Here is a 17,403-nt window from a genome sequence, read left to right on the forward strand (position 1 = left end):
CCTAGAGATGACAATGAAGTACATGGAAGAGTCGGTTTATGAAAACAGGCTGTTGACAGCCCATCCTCCTGTTTAACAAGGATGAGTTGATTGATCACACTATGCCACATATCATGCCACAGAATGATAATACGTTTGCTTACAATGAAGGTGGACGTGGGCGTGGTGCACTTCACTCCCTTGATACAGCCCAAGATAGAGCAGCCGTTCAAGCTGGTGGAAAAAGTGGTTCAGAATGTATTTCAGTTCCGAAGGAAATACTGCCATCGAGGGCTCGGGTAAGAATGCCTTTTCTTCTCTTCAGTCGTAGTCTTCTTTATAAAATCCTTAGGCACTTTTTAAGAGTAAGAACCTTGTTTGCTCTATTGTTAAAGCTCTGAGTATTACACTGAGTTCAGTCCTGTGACGGACAAGACTTCACTGTCACTGAGGAGAGAGCAAAGACTTGCTAGACCTCAGGTGGCCGTCACAGGGTGGCTTTACCATACACACAGCCTGGAATTGGGGACTGCACAGCTCACAGTGGCTGTGTACCGGGGAGCTCGTGGTTCCCCAGTGAGGACTTGAGACAGATAATAATGGGTTTTTTAAGTGCTTGCTTTCTTCCGAGTTGCCCTGTCTCTTCTTTAAGGACATACTTGAGAACTAGGAAGCAAATGTGACTTCTGAGCAGCCAAAATCATCGCGAAGTCCTCACGAAAGCACATTTCCATCTCACAGAAAGCGGCTGCTCCCAAGAGGCTCACAGGAACCACTGGGAAAAGCCAACAGGGCGCGGTGGTCTAGAGGCCGCCCACCTTGATGGGCTCTGAAGGACCACAGCTATGTTGCAGATCCACAAAGAGCCAAGAAGCTGTTTAGTCAGGCCCAGTGATGGTCTGCTTAAGAAGGCAGGAAAGCGTGTGTTTGTCAAAGATTTCCGTCTCTGATCATCTATCCATATTCAGCTGTTGAAAGGGGCTCAGCCGGAGAGGCACATATTTCTCAGTTTCTAAAACCTCCTCACATGGCTTCATTATAATTCTCTCCTTCACAGGGTCTGAAGTGTCCCTTCAGCACATGAAATGACAGCAGATTATTTTAGGGGCTGGCTGGGCATCAGCTCCTAAGAGCGCTGCAGCCCACAAAGCCCATTGCCGAGGATACCAGATGGCAGAAGTTAGAGCGTCAGCCTGCCACTTGTGGCCTCTAATTAAGCCAGGATTCCCACCTTACCAGCTAGTTCCTGCTTCTCTAGCAGAGACTTGAGGTGCAGAGCTGGTGACAGAGATGCCACTGGCCAGCCATTTTGGTGCTAATTAGAACAAAGACAGCCCTGTGGCTGCAGCCCTCAGCTACCGTGCGCTGCTGGTGAGGGAACAGAAGCTGGATTTCGGCTCACACTTACCCCTCATGCACAGCAGGACCCACACAGCTGTACCTGATAGCCCTGATTCATGGGGAGGGGGAACACAAACCTATGTCCTTTTATGTGCTTTTGGAAATCCTGGAATTGGTCTGAGCCTAGAGCTGGCACTAGCGTTTCCAAGGCAACCTCCCAGCTAAGTGAAGGGCCCTATTCATTTCAGATACACCGTCCTCAGGACAGACATGGACCAGATACTGTGCCATCTGGGGTAACAGGGCAAAGTTCTTTGACCTGTTGGTGTTCTTCACATGTTAGAAACCATCATCAGGTCCTCTTTGCCATGAAACTGAACTCAAAGATCTGTCACCCTGAAACTGTGGGGGACATGCAATTCCTTGTTGAAAGGACCATTAGCCTATAAGCAACATGCAATCTCCCTGACCATGACGCCTTCCAAGCCCTTTGGGATGAGCTCTGTAAGAACCCTGAGACTTGAAGAAAAATGCAATCCAGGCCTAACTCCACAGCTTTTCAAGCAGTTCTGCTATTTATTTTAAAACAATGGTTCAATTCAGATAGGTGAAATTTAAAATATATTCTCTACTTCAAATCAGTTTTAAAGATGCTTGAAAAATAACAAGAGGGATAATTAATTATATTTTCCTATCAGCTATTTTCAAACTTTTAGCAAAAAAAGTAACTCTTTTAGCATGAAAAGTTCTATAAAGGCTGATAAATTCAAATTCTAGAGAATCAAAACTGGGGATTTGTCACACAAGAAATACAACTTTCACATCGAAACATGAGGCAAATCAAGCTTATAGTTCTACAAGAACGCAGCTGAGCAGATGTTAAACTTACCTTAAAAAGTGCATGTACTGATTGAGCTTTGGAGAATGCTTTCCCATTGTGGGCTTGCCTCGTGCATCAGGTTAGAGCTGCCTCAGTCGTGGGCCGTGCCTGTTACCTGGTGCTATATAATCCAGGAGGCTCCTGCCACTCCCTCCAGCTGGCAGTAGTCAGCAACTGTGTTGTTTTCAAATGAGGGTTAAAAGGTGTCATGATTGGTGGAATTTAAGTAAAATTCTGATATTTCTCTCTTCCCTTCAGAATGTTATTCCCTGAAGCGGAGCGCTTGGAAAACACGGGCAGGCTGTTAGAGTTGGCAGACATAGACCCTACTCTTCGGCCTCGCCAGCTCTCCATCTCACACTTTAAAAGCCTCTGTGAGGTATACAGAAGAATGTGTGATGAAGACCCACAACTCTTTGCATATAATTTCAGAGAAGAACTCAGGCAAAGAAAAATCAAAAAGAAAGAAAAACAGGATGACGCGAAGAGTTACAGACTCTAGCTGCTGCCTGGGGGCGAGCAGCCTACCAGATGTCGATTTGCACTACGTGGAGCTTCTTATATGGGTACTCTTTTGTCTTTACAGAATGACAATAAAAATGCCAATGACCAGATGTGACTTACTTTCCTTTTACTATACAGCTTGGCAGAGAAAATAAATATCATCAAATAAGATACAGTACAAGCTTTCTTTTAATATATACTGTATAGATATAACAGGTTTAGTATAAACAGCATCTATTACAATCTTACAAAAATGAAGTATCTGCACATTTTGCCCCTAAACCACATTAAAATAACTTAAATATGCTTTAAATAAAGCAAAAACTGACAGCTGAAAGAAAATGCCCAGAGGATTTTAAAAAATGACCCTTTGAAAACTATTAATCACAACTTCCCCAGCCTTACTTTTTCCACATAACTTAAAATAATTAGAAGGCAATTTTAAGGATTCTAAATCATTTGATACCTGCTCAAAGTGGATATAAACTAAGTAATTTACAGATTCTGACCAGTTTCTTCTAGGTTTCTGATCCACAATAAATTAAAATAACTTAAATCTTTACAACCATTTCGTGGGAAAATGTATACTGCACAAAACCCAGGAATGAATAGTTTTTTTGCAATTTCCACTTTACCACCAGTTTAAAAGTAAAATGAGGAATTTAACTCATATCTGGATTGAATCGTACTATGATTTTCCATGGCTCTCTGTTTCATAAAAACACTCCTCATTGACAACAGATGTTAAACTCTGGACACTGAATTCTCGCTCTAGAACAGAATTTAGATCGATGGTGGCATTTTCAGATTGACTGTCAAGGGACTGGTGACGGAGCTGTGCCTTGAGCAAAGTTCCTCTGTCCCTCTTGGTGCTGTTGGCTTTTCGTTTGATGGGGCAGAAGTGCCCCCGGACCAGTTTGGGCTGCTCTCCTCCTTTCTGGCCCTCGCCCGCCTCCGGGCCAGGCTGCTGCTCAGCCTCGGGGTGAACGTCTGGGTCCTCCGAAATCCTCAGTCTCTGGAACTGAATTTCGATGTCTTTAGTAGGGCTGCCCCGCTTCAGAGTTTGATGGTGGTCATCATCTTCATCGCTCAGGATGTCACTCTCTTTGATGAGATTGTCGGCAAAATCTGCCAAGCCAGGGTGTGGGTATTTCCCGGGAGAAGCAGTCTTGGAGTCCTGCCTGCCCTCGGCCATGGGGCAGCCGCTGCTCTGGGTGCCGCTGCTCAAGCTGCCCTCGTCTGAGTCCAGCAAGGTTCCCTTGCCGGTCTCACCGGTCCACTCGTTGCTGGAGGAATTCTTCAGGACTTTTAAAGACCTGGATGAAGCTGCAGTGAGAAAAACACATTCCGCTGTGATACAGAAACAGGTTACACAATGTGTAACGTTTGCCTCAAAGCCTGTGTAAGATTTAACATCTTAATTAAGATTTTATTTTATGATATGACTTCAGGTAGCAACTATCCTGGTATTTAGGCAAAAACGTAGCTACTGAAAACATGGAAATTTTTGACTTAGGTTTACAGTTGTAAGTTGGGCAATTCAGCATTTTTAGATTATCAGAGCTCAATTATTTAGATAGAACTAGACACTAGAAACTACTATATGGGCTAAGATTTCCTATTTTGCCAATGAGTACATTGAAAAGTTAATTGCTAATAAATCTAGGCTCCTTTCTTTCACTAAGGTGCTTTGTAATTTGATCATCGAGATCACACCATGCATCTTCTCACTTTGTGGATTTCCCTTGCTGCTCAATTAAAAGTAGAAAATACTCCTCCCCCCCCCCCCTTTTTTTTAAAGACAGTGTCTTGCTCTGCCACCCAGGCTGGAGTGCAGTGGTGTGATCTCCGCTCACTGCAACCTCCACCTCCTGGGCTCAAGTGATCCTCCCACCTCAGCCTCCTGAGTAGCTGGGACTATAGGTGCACACGACCATGCCCAGTTAATTTTTATATTTTTTTGTAGAGATGGGGTTTTGCCATGTTGCCCAGGTTGGTCTCAAACTCCTGTTCTCAAGAGCTCAAGGGATCCACCTGCCTTGGCCTCCCAAAGTGCTGGGATTACAGGCATGAGCCACTATGCCCGGCCTAGAAAATTCTCTCTCATATGAGAACTGTCTCTGCTGGAATTTCAAACCAACTTTCTGAAATTTGATGTTATAGGGGTGTGTGTGGGTGAGTGGGTGGGGGTGTGTGTGTGTAGTTCTGTTCTCTTGGATTGAAAGAAGCAAGGGAGTTCTCAGTTTTGGTGTTTCTACAAATAATAACAGCATGTTATTTTGATGGCCAGTTTATTTTGACAATGGAGAAAATAGTAAATATGTGGTAAATCTGAAGAGGTCACATTGATTTGACATGAAAAAGAGAAGTTTTACATTTTCTAAGACTAAAAACAACAAAGATAATAACAAAATAGTTAATGTAGAAATAAGGTTCTGAAAACTTAAGCTGAAATTTTAGAAACAAGCAGAATAATGTGATTTGAAATGCTTACTTGGTGCCTTATCGATTAAGAACGAGTATAAGAGGCCCCTTAACTTAGACGGCATTACATCCCAATCAACCCATTGTTCAGTTGATAATATTGAAATCGAGAATGCATTTAATATACCTACTAACCACTGCGGCTTAGCCTAGCCTGCCTTCAGTGTGCTCAGAACACTTACAGTAGCCTACGGTTGGACAAAGCACAAGGTCTATTTTATAATTAAGTGTTATGAAATGTATTGAATGCTGCACTAGAAACGAAAAACAGAATGGTTGTCTGGGTATTCGAAGTACGGTTTCTACTGAATGTGTGTCACTTTCACACCATGGTAAAGTCAAAAAATTGTAGGTTGAACCATCAGAAGGTGGAGACCCTCTGTGTAAGGTTCTTGATCTTCATTCAGCATTGACCTTCAGGATGCCTGGCACTGCTCTGAGCACTGGGAATACAGCAGTGAGGAAAACAAAGTCCCTGGACCCATGCACATCTTAGTGGAAGAAACAAAATCGTACATTTGGACTATGTCAGCTGGTAGGAAGACAAGGGATTGGGGGTTGGGGGTGGCTGTATTTTCCAGTAGAATGTCTGGGAGCAAGAGGCATGTTTAGGTTTCTTCAAAGGAGATAAAAGTACCTTGATGACTTACAAAGTGAAAACTCACAGCTGTATTACAAGAGCATATATACTTTTCAGAAGCTCATAATGTTTGCTTGAATAAACACAAGGCTAGCAAAATTCTCACCTAATTTAGCTGAAACAGGAACTCGGTTCTTAAGAGGTACCAGGCGATCCTTACATGTTTTCTCCAGTGGTAATTCACACTTTATGTGACGCCTGAAGTTTTCCCTCAGGATGGAACGAATCACCTTAACAATGTTGGTTTTGCTTTCACTGTCACTAGGTGGGGGGGAGAGAAAAGAGCAGAAGTGTCCAGAGTGTTCATCGTGCTTCCATTCCACGCCCGCCCGTGTTCCTGCGCCTTGCACCTGCTGGGCCAGGCTGCCAGCCAGCCACCCAACAGCAGTGCCATGTGGCCTCCCATACAAAAGGAGGTGACAATTGATCACTCTTAAGATTTTGATATTTATTTAATCAATGTATTCTCCTACTAGCAGCCTCAGTTGCCTTTTTCGGAGGGTGGGGAGTGTGACCCTGATGTCATCAAAATTCAGGAGGGCACTAAATATAAACTCCCTTCCTTAAGAGACATAATTCTATGTTATTTCTGTTGGTTTTAATCTTTGGAAGTCAGTCATACCTGCAACACAACTGAAAGATGGTTTCTGGCCGTCCTTCTATTTCTGACTTCGTATGGATCAGTTCCCATATGGAATTATTTTCTGTCCCTGTGTAAAAGGAAATGGAAACAAGAGTCTACAACTTTGCCCAAAATGCTGTGGTTAAGAACACTTGTGAAGTTTAAAATCTCATGAGTTAAGAAAGTCTAATATTCCCAGTCCTGGCTCGTTTTCTTCTGTGGCTTGTTCTATGTATGATATTCACAGTTACACGAACTGAAATGCCTTTTGGTTACTCTTTACATTTCCTGTTGCAGATTTTCCTCCATCTGAACTGCCTTCGCCCTCTCTCTGGAGCCCCTGTCTGGGGAAGAGATTTGGTGGATCCTATTCTTCAACCCTCCTTTGCAGTTTTGCCCTTTCCTTGGACGGAACAGGAACTGGGATACTTGAGGTAAAAGAGGCCAACCCCAAATGCAGTCATGTTCTAGAAAACATAAGCACTTCTGACAAAAGTTAAACAGAAGCCCGCAGGTCACTGCATGACTCAGCCTGCTGGCCTCTTCTGTCACCAGAGGCCTGTCACCAAAACAAGGTTACTCTGGAAGGATCTCTGAACATTTTCCAGACTCAAAGATTTTTTTCTTTTTATATCACCTAAAGTAGTACTACCTAACCTTAAGGAATTTTCTGCTATATTCTAAATTTGTAAAAACATAAATTTGTGGATCTGTTTTTCTAATACATTTTAGGGTATCAAGGCAGAAAGGAAAATGTTGAAAACTATTGTAGAGACAATAAGGAAACAATGAAAGGCATTTGACAAAGAAAAAGCTATCCACCAGCATTTACTTTCTCCCAGAAGTCTGCTAAGGAACAGCAAAATAACCTCTCTTTGTCCTCGTTTTCCTTGTCTATAAAATAAAAGGCACCAAAAATTATCCCCAAGGTCCTTTCTTACTTTTCATTCCACAGTGAAGTCTACTGAAATGCTTTTTCTGGCATCGTACTGCATGAAACAGTTACCTGCTGGATTCCCCAGTCTGACTTGAAGCGCGGAGATGGGGATCAACCAGCGGAATTTAAATGGATCCAAGTCAGCAGAGTTGTGTGCAGGCCGGGAATTCGAGGGCTGTAACATGAAGGCCCACCAAGAAAAGTGTTAGGGAAGCTCTCTCACTGGGGGAGGATGTGTGCACGGTGAATAGGAGTTTATGTTCTCCCTGTGGGCGAGTCTCCGAGCAGCCATGTGGGTGTTCAGGGCACAGAAGTCAATCAGCTACGCACCCAATTCTCAAAGACCTCACATTGCTGGGGAAGGTGGGAAGGCCGAGTTGTGGTTCAGAATCAGTTACAGGTCTCAAAGCGAGAAGAGCAGCCAAGGCTTCCTCGCCCTCACGCTATCTCTGAATGGTAAACTGATGGCATATGGTATCCACAGCTAAGCTTTGTTTTTGTTTTTCTGAGTCAAGGTAAAAGGCATTTGAAAATAAACCAAAGTTTCACAGACTGTGTATGGAACAACCATGGGCCATTTTCAGAGATATAAAAGTTGATCTTCTATGTAGGCCCCCATATGAGTATTTATCTACTTCATTTACTTATTTATTTATTGACAGGGTCTCACTCTGTCGCACAGGCTGGAATGCAGTGGCATGATCAAGGCTCACTGCAGCTTCCACCTCCTGGGTTCAATTGATCCTCCTGCCTCAGCCTCCCAAGTAGCTGGGACTACAGGCACATGCTACCACACCCAGCTACTTCTTGTATTTTTGGTAAAGGCAGGGTTTCACCTTGTTGGCCAGGCTGGTCTCAAATTCTTGGGCTCAAGCCTCAGCCTCCCAAAGTGCTGGGATTACGGGCATGAGCCACCGTGCCCAGCTGTACATCTTCTTTTAAAACAGACATCTTTCACGGGGAGACTCAGAGACGCTCTCAGTATGTGATGGGGTTAGTGACCCTCAGAGTAAGCAGTATCAGTCAGCACAGCCGTGGTGCTCAGTGGGCTTTTCAGTTCAACGTTAATAGGAAGATACAGCCATGAAAAGGTAGCTTAAATTAAAACAAATTTTTGCCTTACCAATTTCTTTTTCAGTTTGCAGTTTTCTTTATAAACCAGTATGACGGCTCTCTTAAAAACTAAAGAAAGGAAAAGAAAAAGTCTTTATTTTATGCAAACTCTTCCAAGGTTAAACTAGAGCTGAATGTCTTAACAGAATAACACTCTTCAAATGTATGAGTCTCTAAGACCTTACTCTGCCAACACATGAGTGAATAAATGGTACTTCCCTTTTGCTCATATTTGAACTATGCAGAAGCACCTGCTTATTTACAAGCTACTATTGGAAGTTGATCTTGGCTTTTTTAAACTCTTTGTTTTATTGAAACTGTGTTCTCTCAGTGACAATATACTGTCACTTGCTCTCCCAACTCTGAGAGAGAATTAAAACATCTTGAAATGCAGCAGACTATTAAGATAGCAGGTTTCTGGCCAGGCGCGGTGGCTCACGCCTGTAATCCCAGCACTTTGGGAGGCTGAGGCAAGTGGATCACCTGAGGTCAGGAATTCGAGACCAGCCTGGCCAGCATGGTGAAACCCCATCTCTACTAAAAATACAAAAATCAGCTGGGCGTGGTGGCGAGCACCTGTAATCCCAGCTACTCAGGAGGCTTAGGCAGGAGAATCGCTTGAACCTGGGAGGTGGAGGTTGCAGTGAGCAGAGATCACACCATTGCACTCCAGCCTGGGCAACAAGAGTGAAACCTTGTCTCAAAAAAAGAAAAAGAAAAAGAAAAGATAGCGGGTTTCAAAATAGCCTCAGGGATCTGTTCCTGTAACACTTGGCCTGAGCCAAGCAGCAGAAGGGAGAACAAGATAATGAGGATGCAGAGAGATGCCAGAGTTTTAAATAGTTGGGGGCTGGCCCTGTTAAGTCCCCAACCATTATAGCAATTCTAACTCCTGGAGTCCAGGAGTGAATTGGACTGGTGTGGCCAGTGAAGTTCTTCGTTAATCCCAGCCTCTTCAGTCTACATTCTTCTGAATGGAATACTAACCAAATACTGTGAGCTCAAGGTCCTTTCTAGCTTTTCCTAGAGACAGAAATGGATTCAGCCAGGAAACCGTAGAGTGCATCAGAAGCTCTCCCATCGAAAGTTCTGTTACCTAGATTGTAAAAACAGGAGGTAAGGAAGATACGGAAATCCCATGCTAGATCATCTCATGTTAGATAGTGATGTACACACAGTCATTGCTAAAATGCAAGCACAGCTGGTTTAATTTTTATGATACCTGTAAACATGGGGCCTTAAATAGTGGAGGTTTTGAAAATATGAGCTAAGCACCAAAGTGTCTGATCAATAACATAAAGCTGAAGGCATTTTGCTCCAATGCACACACATGTAGGTGAGACATGCCTTGTGACCAACTCGATTTCCATAAGATGAACTCTACCAGTGTCCGTGGTTCTTCTCGAGTGCCTTTGTAAGCTTTCCCCTGGGATCTAGTACATCCACCACCTCTGAGCTCCGTTCGGGCTGCTGATAAAAGAGCACCAGCATTGAAACTGGCCAGAGTGAAGGACTGATCTCCAGCTCTTTCCTGTTCCTGCCATTTTCTGCCTAAACTATGCTACTTCCAGCATGCCAGCTTTAGAAGCACAAGATTATAAATTAAGCAATCAGATAAAAAGGAAAAATACAGAAAATGTCAAATCCTGCTTGGACTAGTTTTATAAGTAAGCAGGCAACCACCAATATGTGATGTTAAAAATATATATGTTTGATGTTAAAAAAATATATTTGATGTTTTTTTTGAAAAAAAAAAAAAGCAAAATAAAAAAGGAAAAGCCCCAGACTCCACATTGCCAGTTCCCACGTCCTTTCTCCGCCCCAGCCTCTGCCAGCTCACCCTCCACGGATGTTCCAGCCAATGTGAACGTGACATAAGGTTATATTTTAAACCAGTGTAATGAAGTTTATGATATGTCTATACATAAATTGTATAGTTCATTAGACACATTGTTATCAAGAAAATCTTAGGCATTTTCTCCTCCAGGGAAGTCCTAACAGGGCAGCCTATCTGAGAGGTCACCTACAGACGCCACACCACATGCACTAGGCTCCCAGAGTGCAGGCGCCTCACGGACCTCCTTCTCGGTTCCGCTCTGCTCAGCTACTAGCTGGTCAAACACGGTCCCATAATCCTCATAGATCTTCTGCATCTCGTTGATGTGGCTCGCTACTTTCTCCATTGCCTTTAGTGCTTCTGCAAGATATGAAATCATATTTATTAATATGAAGTCATATTTATAAATATTTATTCTTAAATATTTATTCTTAAATATGATTTATATAAATCATATTTATTTAAGAATAAATAAATATTTATATTGTTTTAGATCCTATCCAACAGTAATAATGGAGTCAAGATTCAACTCAGGATTCCAGACCAGTACCCACTAGCAGGAGCATTACATTCAGAATAAGTCACAATAGCCCACTGTAGCCCAGCCATTAGAATGAAGAACAGCAAAATTATCTTCTACTTCAAATTCTTTTTGAAATGAGGCAGAGTATCAGTGAAAAGTATCACTAATAACGACAACTGACATGTATGGAGCACTTTCTACTCAGCAAGGATTACGACAGGTGATTTCTGTGAATCATCTCATTTAGTGTACACAATAACTAACTAAAGACTAATCAATCCCATTTTACAGGTGAGAAAAGTGAGTGCAGGATATTCTGCCGGAGTTCCAGAGAGGAAAGCACGAGAATGGAGCCAGGCTTCAAACTCAAGACTGACTGGGCTTAGGGCACCAGCTCTCGAGTTTGGCTTCCCCTTCTGGGAACCGGGATCCAGGTTTAAATAGAACATAACAACACCCCCGTACGTGACTGACTGACAGAACAATTGTTTACATTTATATATGGCATATGTTCATAACTTTCCACGAAGGAATATGAGGGATACATTATTTTATAAAAGCCAAAAAGCAAAATTTTAGGTCACTTCTAAATTCAGTATTCTTCATACTTTTTTTCTCCCAATTCAGCATTTTAATTCTATCTGGAGGGAAGTTTGGAAGGAAGTTTTTTAAATCAAACCCTTCTAAAGATGATCTTAATACAAAATGAAGTTTTTACGCAGTATGAATGCTGAACATAATTTGTATTATTACAGAATTTAACTGTCATACAAAAATGCTTTCCTCTTGTTGAGCTTGATACCAAAGTATGCTTGTCATGGAAAAAAGAGCCAGTTTAATTTATGCTCATCTCAGTATTTATTATTCAGTAATACTAAAGTGTTAGTAAGTCTCTCTCTCTCCCTAGAAATTTTATCACCTATGGTTTAACTGAACCTCCTAGTTTCAACATATGAACAAATCACTATCTCCAACCCAAATAAAGCCCCTCTTTAAGGATCCTCTACTTACTATCAAACTGCAAGGCTTTGTGTTTTTGACAAATTGTGTCTCAGGCCAGTAATTTCAGAGGTTCAAATGGTAACACAACAGCAGCGACTTGAAAGCACAACCCATCACTGGGAGTTTGGTTTCGGAGCCGAGCTCTGCTCACAAATCTCCACAAGGTGGAGCCTCACCCAACAAATCCGACCAGCAGCTCGGGTGGCGACCACCACAAAACTTAACCAAGTGATAGGAAAACAGGGCTGATTTTCAGTTCCAGCGGCAGTTTCACAGCCAAGTGACCTGAGGTAATTTACTTATTTTGAGAGTGTAGACGGAATCATCCCCGCATAGGAGGAGAATGGTGATACCCTGAAGAGATCATTTTTACCCAAGTATTTTGTAAGCTCTAAAGGAGTGACCAGACACCTAGCTACTTTCACATATTCACATGAAACCTAAGATGAACCATCGCAGAACTGAAAAGTGACACAGGACGTGCCACCAGGCGGGGAAGAGGTGAGCTGGCAGGCCCAGGGCACGGCAGGCAGCCCCTCGCCCGGGGGTGCCCCTCGCCGCCCTGTCCGGCCCTCGCCCGGGGGGCCCCTCACCGCCCTGTCCGGCCCTCGCCCGGGGGTGCCCCTCGCCGCCTCCTCACCCGTCAGGTGGTAATGTTCCTCGCTCTCCTGGTCCGTCAGGGACACCAGCTCCTTGAGCAGCAGCGGGTACTTGAGCACTCTCTGAACCGGCTTGATGAGGTAGGACTCCAGCGTGGAGGAATGCTGCTTGGTGGGGTTCCGGGCATCCAGAAAAGCCTTGAAGGCTTTGTCAGTTTTAGCTACAAGCAGATGGATAAAAGACCTTAGAAGAGCACAGTGGGGTGAATTAAATTCTTCATTTATCTTTTAACGTTTATAGCTCACCCATTTCTATAGTCCTCCTAATGCCATTCTTTAATAAAAACCCCAACACATCAGCGGGTCAGGCACCCAGCTGTCAGCGTGGGATTCCGCCTCAGCCCTGACCGCCCTGGAGCCTGGGAGCTTCCGAGGATGGAATGCAGGCTGCACGCCAAAGAGTAACACCGACTTAACATGCGGGAATGTCTGACTTAAAGACACATTTCATGCATATCCACGAGAAATATTGTTATAGGTGACCTAAAAAGTGAGTTTCAAACAATTCATTAAAAGCCATGAAGTGTGACCAGGCACAGTGGCTCACTCCTGTAATCCCAGCACTTTGGGAGGCTGAGGTGGGTGGATCATCTGAGGTCAGGAGTTCGAGACTAGCCTGGCCAACATGGTGAAACCCGTCTCTACTAAAAATACAAAAATTAGCCAGGCGTGGTGGTGAGTGCCTGTAATCCCAGCTACTCGGGAGGTGAGGCAGGAGAATCACCTCAACCCCTGAGGTGGAGCTTGCAGTGAGTCAAGATCGCGCCACTGCGCTCCAGCCTAGACAACAGAGTGAGACTCCACCTCAAAAAAAACAACATCAAAAAAGCCATTAAGCAATGTTATCCAGACCCTAAACTATACCCACAAAAATTTCATAAAGAAAAATAAACCAGTGTTTTTCCCACTGGCCTCACTCTAATTGTTGCTTATTCTTATTCTGAAAAGCAGTATCTTTTCTCCTGTAAAGTAAGGTGACAGGCACTGCAGCCTATACCCTTCACTCCACAGCTCCAAGCAGATTCACCGTTCGCACACCCAGAGCCACAGCTCCCTTCCACCAGGCATGGCAGTAGGACCCTCTCTGGCAGTGAAAACTGCCCCCTGTTCAGTGTCTAGTACCATGAAGGGTGTGTGTAGGAATCCAGGTGCATTTGGTTTGAGTACCAGCGGATACACCAGTGCTACTTGGATTCCATTAGTTGGCACTGGATGACCAGCTGCTTGGAATGTAGCTACTCTGAAGGAAGATAAACCCTTATTTGGGATTGTGTTGTAAGATCACATATTCCAGGAGATGCAATACCATTTTGAATGTGATTACCAGGCCAAGAAGGTGGTGACAGGACCCCTCTTCTTTATGACAAAGGAGGAACTGAGCAAGCCCTTGGTATGCTTTCATTGTACTGCATCGATTGTCAATAAGTATTGACAAGTACATTGCTATGCTTTCATTGTACTACAGACCGTCAATACAAAGGTGCTTGTGGGCCAGGCGTGGTGGGCCTGTAATTCCAGCACTTTGGGAGGCCTAGATAGGAGGATCACTTGAGGCCAGGAGTTCGAGACCAGCCTGGGCAACACAGTGAGACCCATCTCTAGGAACATTTTTTTAATTAATTAATTAATTTAGAAGAGGGTGTTTGTGGAAGGAAATGGCAACAGAGGTCAGACAACTGTCTAAAGCAGCTGGAGAAGATGGATTTGGGCTGGGTCTTGCTCATCTGAAGCACTCTAAGACCCCACTTTTTAAACATGGGGCTTTTCTTCTGGGATACCATGATGTTCTGGATTAAAATCCAATGGCAGAGCTGCATCCGTGGACATGAATGAGCACCAAGGGTGTCAGGATAAACCTCCAGGTGCCCTCCAGGCCCGCGCAGAGACCAGCACCGAAGAGCAACCTTTGGGAAATGTGAGCTCTTTCCAGGTGCACCGGAGAGACTTTACTTCCAGCTGGCAAACTTCTTGTGAGTTTGGTGGTAGTGGTTTGGTGGTAAGTTGTTGTGGCTTCTCAGGCTTAAGAAGGTTAACAAGGAAAAACAAAAAAAAAACATAGCATGCATTTCTTTCTACTCCCATCTAGGGTCTGGGGTTGCAAGTTTTTAGAGAAAGGAATTTGGCAAGAAAAGAATCCAGATGTAACTGACAGCAAAGTGACACGTGGCAAAGCAACATCTCTGCTCTCAGGCACATTTGTTTCCGGCGACCAGTAAACTGACAGAAACAGAAATCTTTCCCTTGAATATTTGTCACTGTCAAGGTCAAGGATGGACCTTAATACATCAAAATTGCACTTACTCTCTACCTGTTAAATACAGATTTACCCTTTACTAACAGTTAAAAATGCAAAAACAAACAAACAAAAAAACCATAAAAGGCATAAGCAACTTACCTCGCTCCAGAACCTTCTGTACTTTGATATGGTTAGCACAGAATCCACTGTACAGTTTAAAGTGGTCCGCGTAATAAAGGAAAGAGCCTCCAAGGGAAAACAGTAATTTCTAGAAGGGCAGAGGGGAAAGTCAAATCAGACATGGTTTAATCAATGCGTGCCGACTTGTGGCATTTGACGACCCCATAGCTTCTGTCAGACTCCACAGCACTAATGCCTTAAAGAAGTTCAGGCCTGCTCCGTCCACACAGGAGGCGGGGAACAGCCCAGGCGCTGCCCTGGCAGGTCTCTAGCTTGACTGCAAAGTTTCCAGCAGCAGAGCCTACTGACTGTGTTCAATCCAAGGACAAGAAACAAAGAAAGTTCTATAAAACTACAGCTGACAAGGTGGGATATAAACCATCTGAGAGGTTCATTAATAAAGCTGACTGTGCATTGCTTGGATAGAGTGATGCTGTCTGTATGGTTCCAGGTCCCCTTGGAGGGGCTTCCTACCACACTGTGGCTTACACGGATGCTATGGAGCACTGGTGCTTCAGAGAAGAGAGGGCTCGAGCCCAGCAATTAGAAACCTAGTCTGTTAATCCCAGATCCACATGACCACAGGGAAGAAGGATTGGGCGCAGGGTGTAGGAGCTCCGGTTTCAGAAGCAACCACCCTGGATATCCTTAACAGCAGCTGAGAAAAGAGCATGTGCGTGCTTAGCAACCAGGCGGGAGGTGCTGCCGGACTTCTGACTACCAGAAGTATGTGCACCAGGAAAAAAAAAAAAAATAAAGCCTCGCTTTACCACCCGCTAGAGGAAAACGGTGCAAGGAAATAGTCACAGGACAATAAACAGTCAATAGTCACAGGACAAGACATTCTTTCTCATGAGAGAATTTTGCACCTAGCCATTTCTTTTCACTTTCAGCCTAAATCTGAGATACTTACTCTAAACTGTGAGGGGGTTTCTAGGGTGTTAAAGTCAGATGATGCTGAAATCCCATCCTCCAGGGTCTCCAGAAACACCTTCTGAAACTCAAGCATCTCTGGCAAACTTCCAAAAAGTGACTCCATCTATGTGAAGATCAGGATTTGAAACGAGGGGATTAGCCATGAAGTTCAGGATACCACGCTAACTCTTAGGCCCACAAATAAATCACAAGGAAATTCTTCACGGAGAAGCAGACAGAAAGTAAATCCTTTAAGAAGACAGCACGTTCATTATGGGATATGGCTTATACATAGAAAGTTTCACAGCTCCATCCCCTATAATTCTCTATTTCTACAGGAACTTTTTAAGTGGATGTAAAGTTCTCAGAATTCAAATCAAGAAAAACGTAAGTCACTAGAAAAGAACTAATTATGTGGTTTAACATTACAAAGATATGTATTGAAAAGGAATTTCTGATCACACTCTCTTCTACCTCAAAAAGACCATAACCATCGCTCTGCCTTTGTAAACGCTCTGCCACTGTGTCATGCAGCTGAGGCCACAGCAGTGGCTTAGGAGGAGGCTATGCCTGGGACTCTCAGAAGACCCTTAAGTCTTGGGATGTTTTTTCAGGTCAATAGAGATCATCTCATAGGAGTTCTGCTAAAAGGCAAACAGAGACTAACCCGTGGATCACTGGACAGAAGGAAGGGGATTTTATTTACCTCATCTTGAGTAAGAAAGGTCTCATTCTGAAGTGGCTCCAAGTATAACTCAAAGAGGCAGCTCAGATCCTGAAAGAAAACACAAGAAAGTGTCTTCGATGCTTTAGTCTCCAAAATACCCACAAGATTTGGGTAGCAGTAACCTGGCAGCAGCTCCCAAGGCTCCCATCAGGATAATGAAGTTTATGCCTTGTTGAAATTTTTTTTTTTTTTTTTTTTTTGAGACGGAGTCTTACTCTGTCACCCAGGCTGGAGTGCAGCAGCACGATCTCAGCTCACTGCAACCTCTGCCTCCTGGGTTCAAGAGATTCTCCTGCCTCAGCCTCCCAAGTAGCTGGGACTACAGGTACACTCCACCATACTCAGCTAATTTTTGTATCTTTAGTAGGGGCCGGGTTTCACCGTGTTGGTCAGGCTGGTCTTGACTCCTGACCTCAGGTGATCCTCATGCCTCAGCCTCCCAAAGTGCTAGGATTTCAGGCGTGAGCCACCACACCTAGCCTTTGTTGAAATTCCTGACCCTAAAAGTAGTGATTATTGCTCACCTAATTCAAAGAGTTTAATATCACAATACAGGCAACAGCTGGATTCCATACCTTTATAGCTCAATCATTGCCTCTGCCTCTCTTTGGGCCACTGCAGCAGGGGCACTCACTTCCCTGCAGAGGAAGGAGGTCTGTGTGGCACTAGTGTCAGATGCAAACCAGCTCCTGGCTTCCTCTGCCTCAGGGAGCAGAGTGAGGTCCAGCGTGGAGCTGGGAGGGTCAAGATCTGGGGAGCCCTTCAACTTTGGGGCTGACTGATTTGCAGAATCTCAAACTCACATATTCAAAGTCAATAAAAAA

The 17,403-nt window shown here is 43.9% G+C and overlaps 2 protein-coding genes across 6 annotated transcripts in view; one reads left to right on the forward strand and one right to left on the reverse strand.

Annotated features, from left to right (window-relative positions):
* The window catches only part of TFB1M (transcription factor B1, mitochondrial), a 64,818-nt gene extending 52,436 nt beyond the window's left edge, over nt 1-12,382 (forward strand). The window contains exons 6-8 of one of the 5 annotated variants that reach the window (XM_031667705.1): nt 6,094-6,244; nt 6,748-6,884; nt 11,152-12,382. In XM_031667705.1, coding sequence (XP_031523565.1) covers nt 6,094-6,244; nt 6,748-6,884; nt 11,152-11,304 — 441 coding nt within the window. In that variant the 3' untranslated portion in view covers nt 11,305-12,382. Of the gene's footprint in view, nt 1-150; nt 279-2,458; nt 2,876-6,093; nt 6,245-6,747; nt 6,885-7,182; nt 7,372-7,405; nt 7,424-11,151 lie in introns of those variants that run through there. The other 4 variants (XM_031667707.1, XM_031667708.1, XM_031667710.1 and 1 more) reach the window with 4 other exon arrangements.
* TIAM2 (TIAM Rac1 associated GEF 2) overlaps nt 2,817-17,403 on the reverse strand; it is a 133,648-nt gene continuing 119,061 nt past the window's right edge. The window contains 11 exon segments of the mRNA XM_031667712.1: nt 2,817-4,030; nt 5,935-6,089; nt 6,451-6,538; nt 7,457-7,562; nt 8,511-8,569; nt 9,488-9,596; nt 10,579-10,697; nt 12,503-12,682; nt 14,917-15,025; nt 15,851-15,976; nt 16,559-16,627. Coding sequence (XP_031523572.1) covers nt 3,393-4,030; nt 5,935-6,089; nt 6,451-6,538; nt 7,457-7,562; nt 8,511-8,569; nt 9,488-9,596; nt 10,579-10,697; nt 12,503-12,682; nt 14,917-15,025; nt 15,851-15,976; nt 16,559-16,627 — 1,758 coding nt within the window. The 3' untranslated portion in view covers nt 2,817-3,392.

Source organism: Papio anubis, chromosome 6 (genome assembly GCF_008728515.1).
Source record: "Papio anubis isolate 15944 chromosome 6, Panubis1.0, whole genome shotgun sequence".
NCBI lineage: Eukaryota > Metazoa > Chordata > Mammalia > Primates > Cercopithecidae > Papio > Papio anubis.